This window comes from Pelecanus crispus, chromosome Z (assembly GCF_030463565.1).
Source record: "Pelecanus crispus isolate bPelCri1 chromosome Z, bPelCri1.pri, whole genome shotgun sequence".
In the NCBI taxonomy this organism is placed as follows: Eukaryota; Metazoa; Chordata; class Aves; order Pelecaniformes; family Pelecanidae; genus Pelecanus; species Pelecanus crispus.
In genome coordinates this window covers 38,337,345-38,355,161 of record NC_134676.1, presented here as the reverse complement: position 1 = coordinate 38,355,161, position 17,817 = coordinate 38,337,345, and the positions used below count along the sequence as shown (strand labels likewise).

At 39.5% G+C, this 17,817-nt stretch overlaps 1 protein-coding gene across 5 annotated transcripts in view; it reads left to right on the top strand.

Moving 5' to 3' along the window:
* TJP2 (tight junction protein 2) overlaps positions 1-17,817 on the top strand; it is a 53,024-nt gene that overhangs the window by 8,727 nt on the left and 26,480 nt on the right. For 3 of the 5 annotated variants that reach the window (XM_075725808.1, XM_075725807.1, XM_075725806.1), the window contains exon 1: positions 17,302-17,373. The exons of 1 other annotated variant lie outside the window; for it this stretch is intronic. In XM_075725808.1, coding sequence (XP_075581923.1) covers positions 17,302-17,373 — 72 coding nt within the window. Of the gene's footprint in view, positions 1-17,301; positions 17,378-17,817 lie in introns of those variants that run through there. One more of the 5 variants, XM_075725805.1, reaches the window with a different exon arrangement.

Sequence of the window (17,817 nt, the reverse complement as noted above, 5' to 3'; positions counted from 1 at the left end):
ATGGTGGAAGGCGAAACGTAATTTTGTATTTTAGATACTGGTTGTGCTCAGGATACAGGTCAGTGTTTTAACCAGAAATAACCCCGTTTCTGTGGAGAAACAAACTCCCACGTCTGAAAAAGAAAATCCTATTCTCCCTCTCCCTGGCCCCTGCTTTGGTGGGTTTGGTTTTTTGGTCGTTTGGTTTCTTGTTTTTTAAGACTGTTCAGTTTTTGTGGGGAAATGTGGTTTCCTACACCTATTGCGGAACTGCAGTAGGCAACATAGCTACGGAGCACCTAGGAGTAGCACGCAGCACCTGTCGGAACTGGAGAGGCTGTGTGGTGTGCGTGCTGGTGTACAGGAAACTGGATTTATCTGTAGCCATCTCCCCCACCCCCGCTAAAATGCGGTTGGAAACCATAAACAGAACTTATTTATGCCTCATAGTTTGTTTTGTGGCTTGTAGAATAATTAGTACCGCAAGTATCCTCTTTGTGTATGGGGTCTGTGTGTGTTAGCCAATATCCCATATTGCACATTATGGGTATTTATTGGCCATCAGTGAACTAACAGTTGATACTTTCTGTTATGTGATTATTTCCAGATTGTGTATTTTTTAGGGTTTTGTTTGTTTGTTTGTTTTGGGTTTTTGGTGGGTGGTTGTTTTCTTGATAAATCGCAAAGGTTGTACAGTTGATCTGGGTAAGTGTCCCACTCCTACTCCACCCTTCCTGTTCTGTTATCTGCATCATCTCATGTACTTGTCTGTTTCATCTCTTCTGAATCCATCTTGTAAGCTCTTTGACACAGATCCCGTTGTGTTTGACACTTCTGTTGCTGCAGTACATTTAGTAAGTAGGTGTAGTCATTTGCTGATGGTTCTGGTGAGACAAACATAAATATCCATGACAACGTGTTGGTGACTTGCCTTGCAGCGGTCTCTGGGGATGAGGTTTAAATGTGTTGACCTGAGATGGATGGAAAGCCTGGCTGTGCACGTGTGAGCTATGGTAGTTACAGAGCTTGTATTTACAGATACACGCTTTACATGGCTATTGCTTAAATACTTCATTTAAACAAAATCATAGTGAGTATGGAATGGTTCCTGAAGTAAAAGACCTTGCAGTGTATTTCAGCAGCTGGTGTACTGGTAGATGGTCCTGTCAGTCTGCTCCCATTTGTCTCAAATTGCAACACTTTTTGGACCTGCTTTTATCAATATTGGTGGAATCCTTGCCCTTTTGAAATTAATGACAACACTTCTCTTGGCTTGATAAAAAGTGTGGGTTGTCAGGTCTCAGTACTGAGTGTGTGGGGTTTGTTCAAACTGTTTTAGGGTCTGCCTTTCATGTAAAGAAATAGAAAATAAATGGTTTGGATGCAGCTTCTTTTTGTTTCACAGCTGTGAGTCCATGCAGTATGGAAGTAGGCTGTGTTGGCTCTGAATTCAGTGGCAGCTTCTCTGTCAGCAAAAGGGGAGCTTTGGCTGATCTTTACTCCTGACTATTATTTGAGACTGTGAGAAAGCTTGTGTTTCTTACATGTACTGAACTTAAGTAGGGACAAATTGTCAGTGTGGCTCCTGCAATGGTTATATTCCTTATATTAAAGTTATTAATAAGACCACAATTCTGTTTATTCTGTAAAGATAACAGTTTCTTCATTATTTTTTAGAAAAAGAAAAATAATCTGGAGAGGTGCTACAGCTATGATTTCTAGTTTCCTCTTTATTTTTCTTAATGAAGCTATGCAAACAATATAAAATTTATGACTATACTAGGAATTCTATTTTTCACAGCTTGTGATTATTAGAACTATAAGATAAATGGAGATTCAAGTAACATTGGAAACACTTTCGGAGTCTTGTGTTACAGGAAGTGGTAAGTTGCAGTATTTTCTTAGGAAGCTGACATCATTGATGCTCCAGGAATCTCTTTTTTGAATGGCCTGAACTGTATATGGTTTATGAGCCAAATAGTATAGTGTAATTAATGATGGTGTTAAAATTGCAAATTAACTTAAAATCACTTTGTATTTTAAAACCATATTTGTAATGTATTTCTTATCATCAAAATGAAAAACGCACCAGGAATTTTGTGTGATCTATGCTGATAAGGCAGAGATGTATTCTAAATACCAGCCTTAAGGCAGAATTATGTTCCTGAATGCATCCTGGCTGGAATGTACAGTGGAAATTAATATATACATGCAATTATTCTTGATGCTGTGTAAGAATAAAACATCATCTAACTTACTAAACAGCAGGAGAGATGCCTTCATGAACTCTCCAGGCATCTCTGTCCAGTAACTTAAAAATGCAATAAAGATGAAGATGCTCCTTGAAGGCCTACAGTGGTAGCAGTTAACCAAGGCAGGTGATTTGTCAGCAGCTTTCCGGGTGTTTGTGCCTTGTGTTGTGCCCTGTTAAATAATCAGAGAGCGATATCTTTTTACATGTTCTGCTGTTGGAGTCTCTGGATCTGATTAACAATACTGCATTAGTGTTTCATAACAGAATTTTTGGATAAATGATTCTTGTTCAAAAAACACAGTATCAAGGCAAAAAAAAAAAAAAAAGCTGTGATCTAACAGCTGCTTTATACAGCTACAAGAAATTATATACCTATCCATTATTTATTTATTTATTACTTAATAATGTATGTACTCTGCCTGCCTGCCATATTTTTTCCCTTGCACATGCATGCCTATTCTGTGATGGGAAGGCATTTCAGACACTCACCCCTTATGATTCTTAGTCAGTATGAGCTTTTCAGAGAGAATGCGGGATGTCCAGCTAGACTGTCATTCCAGGCTCCACAAAGCAAGCTGTGAGAGGAAAATTGTTGGCCTTTGACTGAACTGAGCAGCTTGCTGCCAGGGTCAGCGCTTGGCACTGATTGCTCTTTTTTCTATGTTCCAGCACTGCAAAAATCTGCTGGATAATGTGGGCTTCTTCTAGCAGCCAAGGCTGAGGATTCTTCTGTCCAGTCAGTGTTTCAGAAGTTTTTTGAAGAGTTGCAGCACAGGATGAAAAACAATTCACATTTTTTATTACTTTCTTTTATGAAGTAATTTTTATTCCAGAAATAAAAAGTGATCAGTGGTTTTGGTTGTTCTATTCATAGAGTTAATCAATAGGTTTTTAAAGCAATTGCAGTGACAGTAGCATAGCTGATAAGAAGCACGTGCAAACATGCTACCAAGATGATCCCATCAGAATGCCTGTTTCAGTGTAGAATTGTACTTGTTTTGTCTGTGAACTACATAATGTCTGTGGACTACAATAATTTTACATAATAAATTACAGCTTGGCTGTAAATTTTTATTTTTTAACACTTAAAGTTTCCTGAAAGTCTTGCAGTTTAGCATCAAAGTAGGGATGTTGTTCCTGACCTAGTACTTTGGCAGTAACTCCCTTTCAGTTGCTGACAATTGACAAATACTTATGTGTGCTTTACCTCAGTATGATGTATTACAGTAGGTCAGGTTGCAAAAACCCCAGGGTCAGACTTTTAAAGACATAGTGTTGATTGCAGATGGGTGCCTACTGGCATTTCCAATAGCTGCTATGCACTCAGTTCCCCTTCGGCAATTACGCTTCCCTAGCTATTTGTGGGCGGTGCCCAGTGCACCTAAAAGATTTAAGGATAAGTTAAGGTGGGGGAAGAAGGTGGGGAGATCTTCAGTCATGTGCTTCAGACACACTTGTCAAGCTACTGGTAAAATGTGCAAAGCCCTGTGCCAGAGTACTGTTGGTATGTCCGTCTTTGCTGTCCCTGCAGTGTATGTGAAACACGTATAGTCTAGACTGACATACGGGGATGCCTTCAGTATGTTTTGTCAGTTTCTCTGTGTGTGTGTGTTTGAGAGGTTAGTATGATGCCGCCTTAATTTTAACGTTGCTATGGTGTTAACCTATAGAATTTCATTCATTAAATTTCATCAATTAACTTATCTGGCTGTTGTAATACTTTCACTTAATTCTCCATTCTTTTCCAAGCTTTCTTTTCCTGCTTTACCTTCTAGAAGCCAGTAGATATGTCCCTAATGCCTTCTGCAGCAATAAGGATGGACTAAAACTCTTGGATCACAGTTGTTTGTGAAAGGGATTAAATTTGTCTTACCTTTTTGTAAGGCTTGTTTGTCTGTAGGCAGGTACATAACTTCTTTTTCTTTCAGATGGGGAAAAAAGCAGAACACTTCATCATGGTTTGCTTTTGCTTTGTGTGTCAGAAGGTCCTTGAAGTGCATAATGCTCTTTTATGTGGCTCAGACCACAAGAAGAAAACTTTCTGTTCTGAATCTCAGTTGAGAATGAACTTTCAGTTACTACCAAAGTGAGCTCTGCTCTGGGTGGTAACTTAATGGCAGCATTTATAAACCTTAATGATTCTGAGATGTTTAATTTCCTTTTAGCCACATATGCAAAAGGATCCTCTTGTTTTTCTTTCCCAGTTCTTTTCAAAGCCTCATGTGGTTTATGAAAGTGACTAATAGTTGCAAAAGCAAGAATAAAATTTGTTCTGTCACTCACTGATCTTGTCCTGGTCAGCTTATTCTTTGTGTACTTCAGTTTGCAGTTCAGTGGAAATGGCACTATTTCATAGGGATGTGTCAGTTTGGTTTCATTTTAATGGTTGGAGTGAAGCCTGAAGTTCCTTACATTGATGTTACGTGCCTGTGAAGTGTTGGCTTGGTAGGAAGATTGCATCAAGCGTTCTAGTTTCAAATTGTTCTGCTGGCATCCTTTCAAGTGAAGCAAGAATGGCTGCAGATAAACTTGGATTAGTGCTTTGGGAATGAATCAGCCAAGTGAAAGTTACTATCTTGATACTAAAGAAAAGGGGCAGCTGACTTCACCCCCCCCCTCCCTCCCAGCCCCGTATGTTGATTTATTGGTTACTGTTTGACTGTAGTTATTAACACTATTGGTAGGAATAATTTCTACATAAGTTGGGGGATGTTTGAAATGTTCTTTATAACAACACGTTCAGATGTTAGCAAAGTCATGCGCTAGTACATAACTGCATGGTATACTTCAGCTTCACATCCAACCTTGCAAAAGGACTGAGGAGAAGGAATGGTAAATACTTGAATTTTACCACTCTCATCTGCCCTTCTGTTGTTGTCTCACCTCAAAGTGTTTTATCAGTGTCGTCAGGTATGTGGTGAGCTTCAGTGTAACACAATTTTATATTGGACAGTAGGTTGCTGGTGATGCTGTCCCAAAAAAATTGAGAGCTGTGGGGAGCATTTATGCTTCGTTTTGTTGTTTGAAAAAGTAATTATACTCCTTTGGAGGCCCCAAGGAGGAAACTTTGCTGTGAGCAAAGGGATTCTGCATGTATTTTACTGAAGCAGGTGCAGCTGGCTTAATCCACTATCTCATGGTAATTGAAATGCTGGGAGGGACTTGATGATTTTTGTTTGTTTGCTTGTTTCCTCTTCTTCCAGATGTACTGGGAGGAGTATCAGTGTAAGACTTATGGACCTAAACCCTTCAAATGCAATCCTCAGACTTGCATTTGCATCCTTGCATCCCACTGTATGGATGACAGAAAAATTACTGAACTCCCTTTTACACCAGATTTCGCTTTCATTTTAGATATGTGCAAGACACGTTAAAGTTTAGGGGTGAACTTCAGCAATGCTTTCTGGCATGACTGAGTAAGCTGTTGAGACATCTTGAGAGGGAGAGGTGTGTTGCTTAAGGCCTTGAAGGCAGGAGTATGGTAGTAGAAGGAAAGGAATGTGGAGACGTATGACTAGTGTGACTAGAAAACAGCTAAGAGTTGGGTAATAAATCAAGCTGTTTGTTTTGGCATGTATCTGAATGATGCTGAACATATGGCTTCAAACTCAAACCAGCTTAATTTTATAGAGACTTGATATCTTTTGAACTATCAATTTTTAACTTGTTTTTTAACAGAAATTTGAGTTAGGTTCTTACTGTTATAGATGTTCAAATATATTTGAAGCTTTTATTTATCTACCTTGTGTATCAGTGACTTTGTTTGACGTTTATGTTTGGTGAGGTTTGTGGTACAGCATTGATAGTTGTATGAAATGCATTGTATTGTATGAATTCTATGGGGTTTTAGTCTTAGATGTGGTCAAATGTACCATTAAAATTTATGCATTGTACAGGACTGTGTTCAGGTTTATTTCCATCAGCCAAGAAAAGAAAGCTAATGTGACAGTATGTAATCTTACTGCCACAGGAATGCTTGAACAAAAGTAAAATGCTTCCAAGAATACGGCATATCAGTCTTCTATTAATAGAGTTAGAACAAAGAATACAAGAAACCTTAACAGCGAAAGAAAATCTAATTTGGTTTGGGGCTAAGCTCAGAAAATACAATAGTACCATTGTTTGAATTGTCTTGTATTATGACTGGATGATTAAATATAAACGCTGACCCGATTGGATTGTATCCCAGCAATGAATTGGCCTTTTAAAAAACAGTATCAGGAAGCAGTAGACAGGTTCTCAGCTTGTTTTTCTCAGATTCGGGAGCTGTAGTTGTTGAATAACAAAGTTTATGCAATCACAGAGGCTGTAAGGACCATGGAATAGCAGAAATGCAGTTTCTTGCCAGTAGTTGCTTGATGGTAAGAGTTGGTTATTTCTGCTGCTTGGTTTGCTGTTTGAATATGGGTGCAGGAAGCCAAAGCATTCAAAAACAGTAGCAGTAGAAGGTGTATCGCTGAAGCTGAATAAAATTGTAATCAGTGGTTTGGACCATGTAATGCATATGGTGCTTTGGTTTTTTCTTTCAATTTCTTATTTTAAGATGCTACGAGAGTAAAAGCTATGCTTTGACTGCAGAGAATAACTGATTCTGAAATTAAACACTTAAGGAACGGCAGCTGCACTTACCTTTTTCACAGTTGTATTTTTTTTTATGCACACCTAGTGAGTTAAATTAATCTCCCCATCAAATCCTGATATTGCAAGTACATCAGAACAAACCTGTGTTGTTTTTTTTCTCTTTTCTAATGATGCCAACAAAAAAGTGGTCCTCTTGAACTTAGCTTATGCACAAATTGCTTGAGCACTTTGATTCTCAGACTTCATTTGCATGGGCATCTTAAGGAGCAGAAGGTACAGAACAGTGTGACTGGAAGGAAACGTGTTAGTTTTTACAGTTAAAGTGAATGGGGGTGGTTAAGTCAGAGGTAGCCTTTAAAGCTGGTGTTGATTAGGTGAACTGAAAGTTTAGCGTCCCTTCAGTTAGGAAGACATTACCGTCTTGTAGTGTCTACAAAAAAACTTATCGGCACCTTAGTCTGTGTGACAAGGTGAAAGTCTAGGAAAACTGTTCAGAAAACAAAACAGCAAATAAAGGCTCTTCACTTTTCAGTGTGTATATACATATGCCACATACACAAGTATAATTTATCTGTCAGCTTTTTACCTACGTTAGTTTTTTTGATCTTCAACTGAAATTACTTGGCTTCCAGGTCTTTATGTCCTAAAGCCTTGCTGTGTTTTTTAAAAAGGGGTGGTGGGGAAATCTACTTTATTGCAAGATTGGGCACATGCCGTGCCCAAGAGGTGAGGTTTTCTTTAGAACCGCTTCAACACCTATGGGAGAGTAAATTAGTGAAATTAGTGTTTCCAAGACTCCTCTGCTGGACTGGTGCTGCATGTCCCAGAACACTTGGCAAAAACAGCTTCTGGCTTTCCTCTGTGAAGCAACGTGTGAAAAGGAATAAAACTTTAATGAAAAAAATGTTAGCTCCTGGAGTGTTACTTCTCAAGAGGCAGAAATTGTTTTCTAAAAAATAAAATAATTTAAAACATTTTTGTTTTTTGGGGGGGGTAGGGTGGGGAATGGGATCTGTTTTCTTCTCAAAAATGGCAATGTCATATTTCAATTGAAGCTGTTCCCTCACAAATTTTGAACAATTGGTTGCTTCCTGTTGGGGGAAGCACTGGAACAATTGCAGCATAATTTCGCCAGGGTAATGACAGAACTGTTGTTGGGCAAAAGATAGTGGAGGGAACTTGCTCTTGAAATAGGTGTATAAGCTATATTTTTATGAGTTTTAGGTTTTCAGAAGGTAAGACCTGTGTATCTTGCAGCTGTGTTTTGGATACAATCAGGGTTTTTTTGGGTGGGTTGTGTCCTGTTCATGTCCATTCCCCTGTGTCCCCCCCATCTTGAATAGGCTTTTGTTTAGCTTGTAATGGGATATTGTACTGGTTTTTGATGATGCATATGTATGCATCTAAGCTGAGTAGAATTCAGCTCTAACAAGTGTAAACTACTCTGCTTGTGTCCCCCACCCCATTCCAGCAAAGTTTAGAAGTTTTGCATGTATATTTTTAATTTGTATAGCATGCTAAGGTTGTAAAGTGATGTTGTGTTTCATGTTCTGAATTTGTTACACTCTGCTGGGTAATTACTGCTTTTTTTTCCCCTCTTGCTGTACCCCCTCCCTGTCCCAGATAATGGTAAATGAGGACCAGCTTCTCCTAGCATACCGTCAAAGCAGGTCAGGTGGCTGCTTTTGCATTAACACCCTTCCAATAGTGAGAGAGGGAACAGTTGTTAAAAAGGTAAGTTGTTCAGTAAGCATCATAGTTTTAAAAAGGCACCATGCAATCCTAAGTAATTTCTGATTGCTGAATTGATTAACTGTTATTCTTACTGGCAGGGATCACAAGTACTGTGAAATACAAGTGAATTAATTTTAGAAATTTCCAGTGTGTGTGTGCATGTGTTGCTTGACTTCTCTGGTGGAATGAGAAATTATGCCTTTATGTCAGCAAAATCAGGACCTTAAAGGACCTCATGGTATTTCTTGAAAGTGTAAACTTCATATGTTCAGGTTAAAAGTAGCCTGGAACAAAATGTTGCAATCCAAAAATTTAACTATAATTCTCCTTTTTATTGTTAGTGCTGAAACGTAGTATTTACAACTTCAGGTGCAGCTGTCATGTAGTATTGGTTCAACAGCTCATTTAGAATTTTTCAGCTACTCATTTCTTTGGTGTCTTGGTGTGACTGATGAGTAATATGCATGGTTTATCTTTGGAGTACCAGATGTTTCTCTTTTTTCAGAACATAAAACTGCTTGGGGAATACGTCTATTTCCTTTGTATAAACAGTGCAATTAATTCTTGAAATAATTGTGGTGGAAAGGCACTTAATAAAGCTGGAATTTAAAAAAAAAAAGAGCAGAACAGTCTGTTTGACTGATGATACGATATGTGCTTGAGATTAAAGAAACAAAACAAAAAACACCTAACACCTTGTTTTAACATCACATTTCCTGTCATTTTTAGTCTGAAAGGAAAGTTTTGAAATAGGATTTTGGCCTAACAACCTGTTAGGCCTTTCTTAGAATTTTTTAGTGTGTACAAATTATATTTATGAAATTACTCAAATGCCAACCTGTTTGAGAAATAAATAAATGAAGATGTTGTGTAATATTGAGTCTAGTTCTTCAGAGCAATAATACCATGCTGTGTGCCAGAGCAATAGCCTGAAGTTGTATTTCTAAAACTCGAAACAAATGCTGTATTTAACATTTTTTATGGGGCAGGGCAGCAGTGTGTGCCTCACTTGCAGCATCACTGCACCACCTAGTGTCTCTCTGGGTTAGTTGTGAGTTGTACACCTTGAATCTTGGCTCCGAGTTTTGCTGGCATGCGTGGATGTCTGCGTTCTGCAAAAATAATTTGTCAAAAACTTGGTGGGCATCTTTGGAATATAAGGTTTCCTACTTGTTTTGCCGGTCTGCTCTAGACTTCTAAGTGCCCTGCAAATTTAGTGGGGGATGGAATTGCAGCTCCTGGTGGTTGTATGCCTTTTTAATATGCAGCATGAGGGGAAAAAGAAGCAGGCTTGCTTTCTGTTTGTTTGTGTTACGGGGGCAGATATATTTAGTGCATGCATATGTGTATATAAAAACATTTTTATTAATATATCTTAATAGATTTATATATCAGATTATATCCTAGCATTACATTAATACCTGCAAAGCCTTCATGAATGTTTCTTCTAGAATATGTGCAAACAGACAAGATACAAGACCTATTAAATGGCTATCAAGGTATGCTATATGCATGAGGGTAATAATCTGTTGTTTTATCAAAGATGGATTAAAAAGCAGGAGGGAATATATTTTCTCATAGTCTTGAGGACCCTTAAAGCCAATCAGGAACTTCGATTTTCCTGTCTTTTCCATTAAAAGTATTTTCTGTATTGCATTTATTTTACTGCTCCTGGCTGGATGGCTGAGCCCAAAGAGTTGTGGTGAATGGAGTTCAATCCAGTTGATAGCTGGTCACAAGTGGTGTTCCCCAGGGCTCACTTTGGGGCTGGTTCTGTTTAATATCTTTATCAATGATCTGGATGAGGGGATCGAGTGCACCCTCAGTAAGTTCCCAGATGATGCCAAGCCGGGCGGGAGTGTTGATCTGCTTGAGGGTAGGCAGGCTCTACAGAGGGATCTGGACAGGCTGGATCGATCGGCTGAGGCCAATTGCATGAGATTCAACAAGGCCAAGTGCCACGTCCGGCACCTGGGTCCAACAGCATCCTGGCTTGTGTCAGGAATGGTGTGGCCAGCAGGAGCAGGGAGGTGATCGTCCCCCTGCCCTCGGCGCTGGTGAGGCCGCACCTGGAACACTGTGTCCAGTTTTGGGCCCCTCACTACAAGAAAGACATTGAGGTGCTGGAGCGTGTCCAAAGGAGGGCAGCAAAGCTGGTGAAGGGTCTAGAGAACAAGTCCTGTGAGGAGCGGCTGAGGGAACTGGGGTTGTTTAGCCTGGAGAAAAGGAGGCTGAGGGGAGACCTTGTCACTCTCTACGACTACCTGAAAGGAGGTTGTAGTGAGATGGGTGTTGGTCTCTTCTCCCAGGTAGCACGGGACAGGACAAGAGGAAACAGCTCAGGTTGCACCAGGGGAGGTCTAGATTGGATATTCGGAAAAATTTCTTCACCGAAGGGTTGTCAGGCCTTGGAACAGGCTGCCCAGGGAAGCGGTTGAGTGACCGTCCCTGGAGGTATTTGAAAGATGTGTAGACGTGGCGCTTAGGGACATGGTTTAGAGGTGGGCTTGGCAGTGTTAGGTTTGCGGTTGGACTCGATGATCTTAAGAGCCTCTTCCAACCTAAACACTTCTATCATTATATATTTAATCTGTCCCTTTAATAAAATCTAGCTTTTCTGCCCTAGTGCATCCTTGAATGTGAAGCTTCATCTGATGCCTGAGTTGATCTTAGGTGCAGAGTTCTAAGATTCCTTCTGCTTCATCTCCTGATATTCAGCTGTTCCATGGCAAGCCAGTTCAGCTCACAGAAGTGGCAATAGCGTAATCCAGTGGGAAAAGACGAACACTTTGATGCTTTAGGAAGCTATTTTGGCTTTCTTTGAAGAGCCAAACAGCAGAATTCATGGAGTGGGTCAAGGGGATGCATGTTAGTGAGCGGGAGGAGCGTAGAAATTGTTACGGTCGATTGTAAACAATAAATCAATGTTTAGTTCGTATCTTGTGAAACCGTACCCTGCTTATGAGGTAGATGTGTGTTTGGGAAGAGAAACCTGCATTGTCAAAGGTGAAAAGGGGTGTTCGTGTTCTGTGAGCCTTCCAACAGTGGTTGTTTCTAGAGGCAAGGAAACCTTAATGAGCCTGAGAAGAAGAAAGCATCTGGAAAGCGAGCGAACAAACAAAAAAAAACCACCTTGGATTTTTATTTGCTATTTCTAAGGTGGATTGTGACTTGAACACGAAATGTTTTAAGAAAATCCTGATTCTCCCCTTTCTTCCTTTCAAAGTGCTTGTCCTGCTTTCTGAAAGTCTTCAATATAATTGGTAAATGTTTGGCTTTAAATACATAGGAAACACAGTTTTCCTAGGCAGTATCTTACTGGTATGGACAGATAAAAATTTCCCTGAAAAACAGTTGAGACTAGTGTATGTATTACTCAGATATTTATATGTACAGCCGCCCTAGTTTTATTTAGGTGTTTCTTTAATAGAGTTGAAACAAATAAAACTATTCAGAGGTTATGTGCTTTACTCAGTATTCCAGCAAAAGGATGCCTAATGCCACATTCTTTACTGGCTTCTTTTCAGTGTCCAGGTTACTCGTTACTCCCTTTATTTTTTGGAATTGCAGAATAATTAAGCAGTTGCAAAACTCAAATCCCATGCTACTATTTTGATGTGTTCTTTCCCGTGCTCAGGCAAATTTCTGCAAAAATTCTTTCAACTGGGGATGCTATTTCATCACTGTGAACCATTCAAAGAATGCTCGTGCAGGGACTGCTATTATAGGCAGATTGTGTGATATCCTTCATTACATTTAAGTATTGTTTGTCATTGACATGCTGTGAGCTGGATTGAGTGATATAACGTGAATTAAAAAGCACACAGCTTGTCAAAGGTCCAGATCAGTGGAGATCATCTATGCATACGCAACTTTTTTTTCCATCTCCCTTGGCTTATTTTTTAAACGATTTTTGTGCTCTACAAAATCTGGGGCGTTATGCTGTGAGTGTTAGTAAAGGGCTACAATGCAAATGAGACCTAGATATGTTTGTCTAGTAATATTCTCAATAGTCTGGTGAACAGTGCTGCTGCCCTGCATCTCCTCAGTTCTGCAGAGGACTGGATTCTAGTTCAGTTCGCTTTCTGAAAGGCATTTGGAGTATCATAGTGCAACACAAGGTACAAATGAATGCAAGTTCTGCCACCCTGGAATTTTTCCCCACATGTTAGCTGGCTAAAATTTCTACAACGGGAGAAGTTTGACCCCTGTGTTCCTATTACAGGGGCTGTTCTGGTATTTGACAGAAATGGAGGAAATCTGCATGTTTGCTTCCACTGAAACATGTTGTGCAAGGTTAGGCTACTTGAAGTCAAGAAGCCTGAATTGTGCTCTTGGCTCGGCAGCTAACAGCTTTGGCAATGGGTATTTTTTAAGAAGGAGTAGTTTTGCTAACTGGAAGCAAAATTCGTAATGAAATAGTGCTGAGCACAGTGTCAAGTAATGACTGTGGGCGTTGTCATGCTGGATTCAAACTGTTCCTGAAAGAAGTAAAACAAAACAAACCTTTAATTATTGTCTAGTAAACAGTTCTCATTTGATGGTTTTAAAAGTTTTCATGCAACTGAAGGAGTAAAGATTGGTCTTTGAATACCTGGAATAGGCATGTTGTACTTACCTAGCATTTGCCAGTGCTGTTGTAGATAGAATTTATAAATTATAGCAAGTGAATAGTGTAACTTTTAAGTGAAATATGAGTAAGAAAAGTTTTTGACATCGTCACTTCTTCGGTTCTGTTTGTGTTTTGTGTAATGACATTCAACTTACCAAATTTATGAAGAACAAATGATTAGAAATGTTATGCTCAGTTTATATTTGCTTTAAATTGGTCTTTTTAGACAACCCTTACCTTGAGATTACTGCATTTTGGAAAAAAATGTTTCTTGCACAGAGTCTGATAATACATGTTGAATGTGCTTGTTACAAGCAAAATACCTTTGCTCTGTTAGCAGGGTATTTGTTCTTGGCGAGTAATTTGGGAGAAAGCAAAGACTCTATCTAACTGATAATTCTCCACTGGAGGGAAGGGGAAGAAAGGATTGTCTACACAGCTCATTTCTACATCGGGGTTTTTTTTTCCCCTTCAAAAGTTGTCATTCCAGTGCAGAGGTATACCTGCTTGTATAGTATGTGACTTTTTTTTAACTTCCTCCATGCTGATAATATAACCGTCTTGATGTTAACAACCATCTTGATTTTATTCAAATGTGAAAGTAGAACTGATGATCTCTTAACATGGAGTTGTCCCATGTTGTATGTTTCTCCTTCATGACCCTAGGAGAAAAAAAAAAAAAACAAAACATTTCTGCCTTGTTGAAGAACAATTGCATGTTACTTCTAGTGGATATCTTTTGCAAACTATTTATCACTTCTCTTCCTTTAAACTGAGCCATTCATCATTCTGGGAACCTGTTTCTTCAGGACGATCTGTTGCTCTTCTGGGGGTTGCTGTATTGGTGCAGGAGCCTACACAAAAAGTAGGAAATGCTTCTCTGAATTAGAATATTTATTGGTAGAAAAGGAGATATCTCCTTTTTTGTGATATGTTGGCTGTATTGTAAAAGATCCATGGGTAAATAGTTTTTCTCATCCTCCTAGATCCTAATCAAAGATCTGCTGTACAATATGCAGATACTTCATGAAAACACTTTTGTTAGAGTCTTCTTAACTTCAAAGTGTCTTGAGCATCCTTCCTTACTGCAGGGGAAGGGCCTGGTAAAGGTCCTGTTCCTCTTCAGTCATTTTTCACTATGTTAATTAAAAATACTTGGCAGGCTCTGGATATGCAGCTTGTGTTATATAATTGTTGTTTCATAGTCATCTTTAATAGCCTAGTAGGCTATGGCCTACAGCTGAAAAAGAGGAGGTGTGGACCTTCACACCACGCACTGATGTACAGATTGCTTCTCATTTCACTTGGCCTCCACTGTCTGTTGAGGGGATCTCTTGGGGGATCCTCCAGATACTGAAGTGAATCGTCATCTTTGAATGCCTTATAAATCCAGGGCCATCCAGTTTTGTCCATCATAATTGCCTTTATGCAGGCAGGTGATGTGGGGGCAGTTTCTGAATCATCTGATAATGTATCTGGTGGGTGACTTCCAGTTAAACTTGAAGTTCTTGATCATCTTCAGTGTAGGAGTCTGTCTTTAGGGAAAATCTGGACTCAGCTTTCAAGGTTTTTATGCCTAAGTCCATGGTAGCAGATGAAGGGGGCAGGGTGGAGGCATGGGGAGGGACCTCTTTTTTGTGTCACTCCCATAGCAGGGCAAACAAGACCATTTCGGGTTTCCCTTCTGCTTACTACACAGTCTTGTCTAGATTACATGTGAGGAAACACTAATGTTCTTTGCTGGCTAGAGAGGAAGAAATCAAAACAGACAGTGCTAGGTGTAAGACTTCCAGTTAGCTTTTCTGCTGGGGACCGAGGTAAGGAAGCTGTTTCTTCACCTGGGTGAGTGAAGAGATGCTGCCTTCTGCTGTGAGGCTTTGTTGTGATGTTCTGAGGTTGCTCTGTTGAGTTTTCTGGGAGCTCTGTTTTTCTTTTCACAGTCCCAGTTTATGGAACAGATCATCATGCTTAGTTTTCAATTTATTTTTCCTCACATGATTCACAAACATTTTATTGTCTGGATAGACTCCCACAAAGAACCAAGGTGTGTGTGTCTCTTTGGAGTTGAGCTTGCTTTCAAAAAGAGTTTGAATTTTAAATGTCTGGATAATAGATGTGGAATAGGTGTGAAACATGAAAGGCTTGTAATTGTGTCTGTAATCTTGTGCTGGGAGTGAAGTTAGGCTTTAGTTTCCTTTGCCCTTTGTAAAGATGCACGCAGGTAAGGTCAAAAGACAGTGTTTGGGACAGTGCTTGTTTATTAGTTTAATTTTTTAAAAAATTATTTAAAAAATTGGATAGAGGAATTCCTATCCTGGAGAAATTGTTTTCCTCCAAAATGAAATATCCAAATGCAAAAGCCTTCATCTTTCTGTTAACTCATGAGTCTCTTCACAGCTCTTGTTCTGACTATGCAAGAAAATTGGCAGTAACATTCCTAGACTTGCTCATAATTTTTAAAAATTTCTTTATGGTTTCCTCTTAAATTTTGGTGCAGTCAATCTATCTGTCTTTCTCATTTTCCTTTAGAGCAAAGACAGTCCAAAACCAAGGAAGACGAGTCCTTGCTGTTATAACCACTACAGCTCATGGACAATGTTTCACCATTTTTGTTCTTGATGTCATCACAGTCTTTTTTTGGTGCTATTTCTCTATTTGGAGCGTTGTTCAAGCTTTGTCAGGGCAAGGAGGAGATGAGCAGGAGAGCTAAGACAGGGCTAGAGAGGTCTCAAATACATCCTTACATTTGTTTCTGCTTCCTGCTGTTTTTGTAAGAATAAATAAATAAATTCAAAATGCAGTTTTGGAAGCTGTGAATATGAGTCTGTTCAGAAGAATGAGTTTTTTCTTTAGAAATGTTGATGGAAATTCTAAACTGTTTTGACCAAACTCTAATGACAGTCTTAAACTACTTAGATCCACACATGCGCTCTGGAAGTGGGAAGCCCCAGTCAGAGTGTGGTGTCAGTGCGCTTCTGGGCCCCCTTGGTGCGGGCTGAACCGCACTCACGCTCGGCAGCTCAGCACTGAAGGTGCGAGCTTGAGTTCATCCTAGTTCTGTCGGCTAGCACAGAGATGCAGTCACAGTCGAAACACAGGACATTGAATTCACTCTTGATTTTAAATGGAAAAACCTAACCCACCTCCCCCCACCAAGAAAAACCCTCCCCATTTTCCATGGCTCTCTGAATTCTTACTCTTCAGCAGTTATAATTGTTCCACTAATGAAAAATGCAATCTATAGATGGAGGTTTTGGTTAGCATTGTGTGCTGAACTTGGCATGTGTTCCTGTCTGTTCACTGCTTGTGTACCTTACTTACATGAAGTCTAGGGGAAATGTTTGCTTAAGGCTTAAATTTCACAGCATTCTTGTGGCATAGATGGAACCGATAGCTTGACCTGTTTTCCAATGAATTAATCTGTTTGGCTGTATGATTAGCTTATCATTCTTACAAATACCTTACTAAATGTTTGAGGGCAGAGAGAGTGTCTGTTATTTGCAGCTATTATAATTTTGTTTCTCTTGCCCTTTCTGCTTGCTGGAGCCAAGCGCAAGGTTCTGCAAGTGTTTATATGTCATTTTACATGTGCAGTTGAAGGGATTATTCATATACTGTTATTTCTGCATAAGGACTTCCCGATGCAGCAGTTAAATTGTTAAGACTTGATAGAGGCTGCTAAGCCACAGTGTTACTCAAGATAATGGATTCAAGTGGTAATTTTTACTATAAAATATTATTGTCGGAATAGGAATTTTCAAATGATCTGCACTGTGCTTCGTAAGGCTTTTTTCTTTAAAATTTCAAGTAGGGTCCTGGCGGGGTGAACCCATATGTTCTTGGAAGGAGAGTAACTTGCTACATACCAGTCTGTTTCTGACACTGTTATTTTTAAAAAAAAAAAAAAAAAAATCATAAGATTTCAGTACTGCTTTTTTCTGGGGTCTTTTAAAGTGATTGTTAAACTCCTGGTAGATTTCCCTACTGTGGTTTTGACGTGTTTCTGTGTGAAACCAACGGCAGGATTTGTTTGAGTATGTAGGCCACTATTGTATTAGAATTACATAACCGCGTTGAGTGGTGGAAACAGATGAAAAGACGGGGATGTACGGCGTCCCCTCACAGATTATATCCTGCAACAATGAAGACAGCTCAAGCTCTGCAGAGAATGTGGTCACATGCAGTCAAAAAGTTGGGGATTTTGAAAGGGCACGTGAGTTGCTTTTTGTTGCATCTTGCTCCAAGTCTTTTCTTCCCCCCCCCCCCCCCCCCCCCCCCCCCGTATATCTCTCCCCTCTCCAACTCACTTTTATAGCCCGGTAACTGTTGTGGCCGGTCTTCTGCTTTGTTCTTCTTTCAGTGTGAATGAAGTTGTATGTGGTGATCTCTCAGTAGCAAGTAATTGCATCAGTCTCTGATGACTGTCAGTGAGAGTTGCAACAGCTGCCTGTTTGTAGCACATAGACAATTTTAGCACTTTGACTAGTTCCTGCCAAAGATTCCGTTAAGCAGTCTATTTTGGGTATGTAGAAAGCACTTGTCATTTTGGTATATGAGCGTTAGGCAGATTTAAGCAAATCCTGACTACAGTGTTCTAATTAGAAATGGACTGACTTTAGTCAGTAATGAATTTAGACTAGTTAATTACAGTAATTTG